The sequence below is a fragment of the Plasmodium gonderi genome, assembly GCF_002157705.1.
Source record: "Plasmodium gonderi DNA, contig: Pgo-contig_212, whole genome shotgun sequence".
In the NCBI taxonomy this organism is placed as follows: domain Eukaryota; phylum Apicomplexa; class Aconoidasida; order Haemosporida; family Plasmodiidae; genus Plasmodium; species Plasmodium gonderi.
Genome location: NW_021629128.1, coordinates 1 through 1,521, shown reverse-complemented (window position 1 = coordinate 1,521; position 1,521 = coordinate 1). Strand labels below are relative to the sequence as shown.

Genomic DNA, 1,521 nt, shown 5'->3' with positions numbered 1-1,521 from the left:
AACTAATAATTTTTCTATTAACTCTGTACTATTTTTAATATATGTAACATATACAGTGTCCATTAAAAGTAAAAAGTATAATTTTTTTTGTTTTTTTTTCAACTTATTCCATTATTTGCTTAAATAAATATTACTAGAATAACATTTTAATTTATAATTTTTTTAACAATAAATTTATTCAGAACTTATTTATAATTCAGCTAAATTTTATTAGAATACCCCATTGTATTTTATATATTTCTTCAAATTAAACATTAACAAAACTATTTTTTGTTTTCCACTGTAAATTCTATTAAAAAAAAAATTTGACATATAAAATTTTTAATGATGTTAATTAAATATTTGAAGCATTAATAACATATAGGTCTACAATAATTAAAAACGGTACTGTCCTCATAAGTTTTAAATATATAAATTGTTGCCTTATCCTTTTATTATGGAATATATAATTAACTAAAGAAGAACACCATGGCAGCAAAATTTTCTATGTTTCAACTTTTTATTAAAATTCTTGCAATTTTTCTTTTCGTAGAAGCATACCATTGTCGCAAGGATAATGTAAAAATATAATATTTCAAATTTCTTAACTTGTTTAATGATTTTTATTTTTTTTTTTTTATCATAATCTCTTATTATTACAGGCAATATTTTTACAACCAATATTTTTTTATATATATCCAATTTTAGGCGTGTCTCAATAAGTCAGCTTATAATGTAAATATATTGGATAATCCATTTAACTTAAAGGAAAATAAGTTATTATCAATATCTGAAGCAAAATGTCATTCAACAAATGATTACATAGAAAATAGACAAACGAGTAAAGAGGATGTGACAAAATTAATGATAAAAAAACTCTTCAAAAAAATGAGCATTTTGAAAAAACTGGATAAGCACTGCGAAAAAAAATTATTCAAGGCGTTTAGCGAAATACACAACACTATGCGAGATGATGACATTAATTCCAAAATATCGATTAAAAATGTTTTTAAAAATGTTTTTTCTATATTGGCTATACCTATTATTACATATTTGGTGGGGATTCTTATCTTAAAAATGGCATATGAATGGGAATTCTCTTTAACTTATGTTTCATATTTTTTTTTTGTATTACCTATATTTATGCTTATATATATTTTCGTAAAAATTTTAAAACGTAACTTGTTAAAAAAAGGGATATATAGAGCTACGTTTCGTCATTATATTTACGCTTTACAAAATATATTTAATTAATTTATATGATAGTTTAAATATTCACATGATATCATATATTTAATGCTAGTTTTGTGTATTTTTAACGTCTGCGGCCCCATATCAAAAATATTAAGATTTTATTTAAACAAAGTTAGTATATATACATATATATATAGTAAAAATAAAAAGTATATTGTTATTTTGTTCCTTATTTACCATACACTCACCTTCGTTAGTATGTATTAAATTTGTTTTTATATTACTTCTTTTATTATATGAGCTCTTTTTGTTTCATATATACACATAATTATGAATCACCTGCACTAC

The 1,521-nt window shown here is 21.7% G+C and overlaps 1 protein-coding gene across 1 annotated transcript; it reads left to right on the top strand.

The window, feature by feature from the left end:
- Positions 1-468: 468 nt before the first annotated feature.
- Positions 469-1,233, top strand: PGO_002000 (Plasmodium exported protein, unknown function; the record flags this gene model as incomplete). Its single annotated transcript, XM_028691050.1, has 2 exons — positions 469-558; positions 688-1,233. 2 exons carry the CDS (start codon positions 469-471, stop codon positions 1,231-1,233), a joined length of 636 nt encoding a protein of 211 aa, XP_028546851.1.
- Between the last annotated feature and the right edge of the window lie 288 nt (positions 1,234-1,521).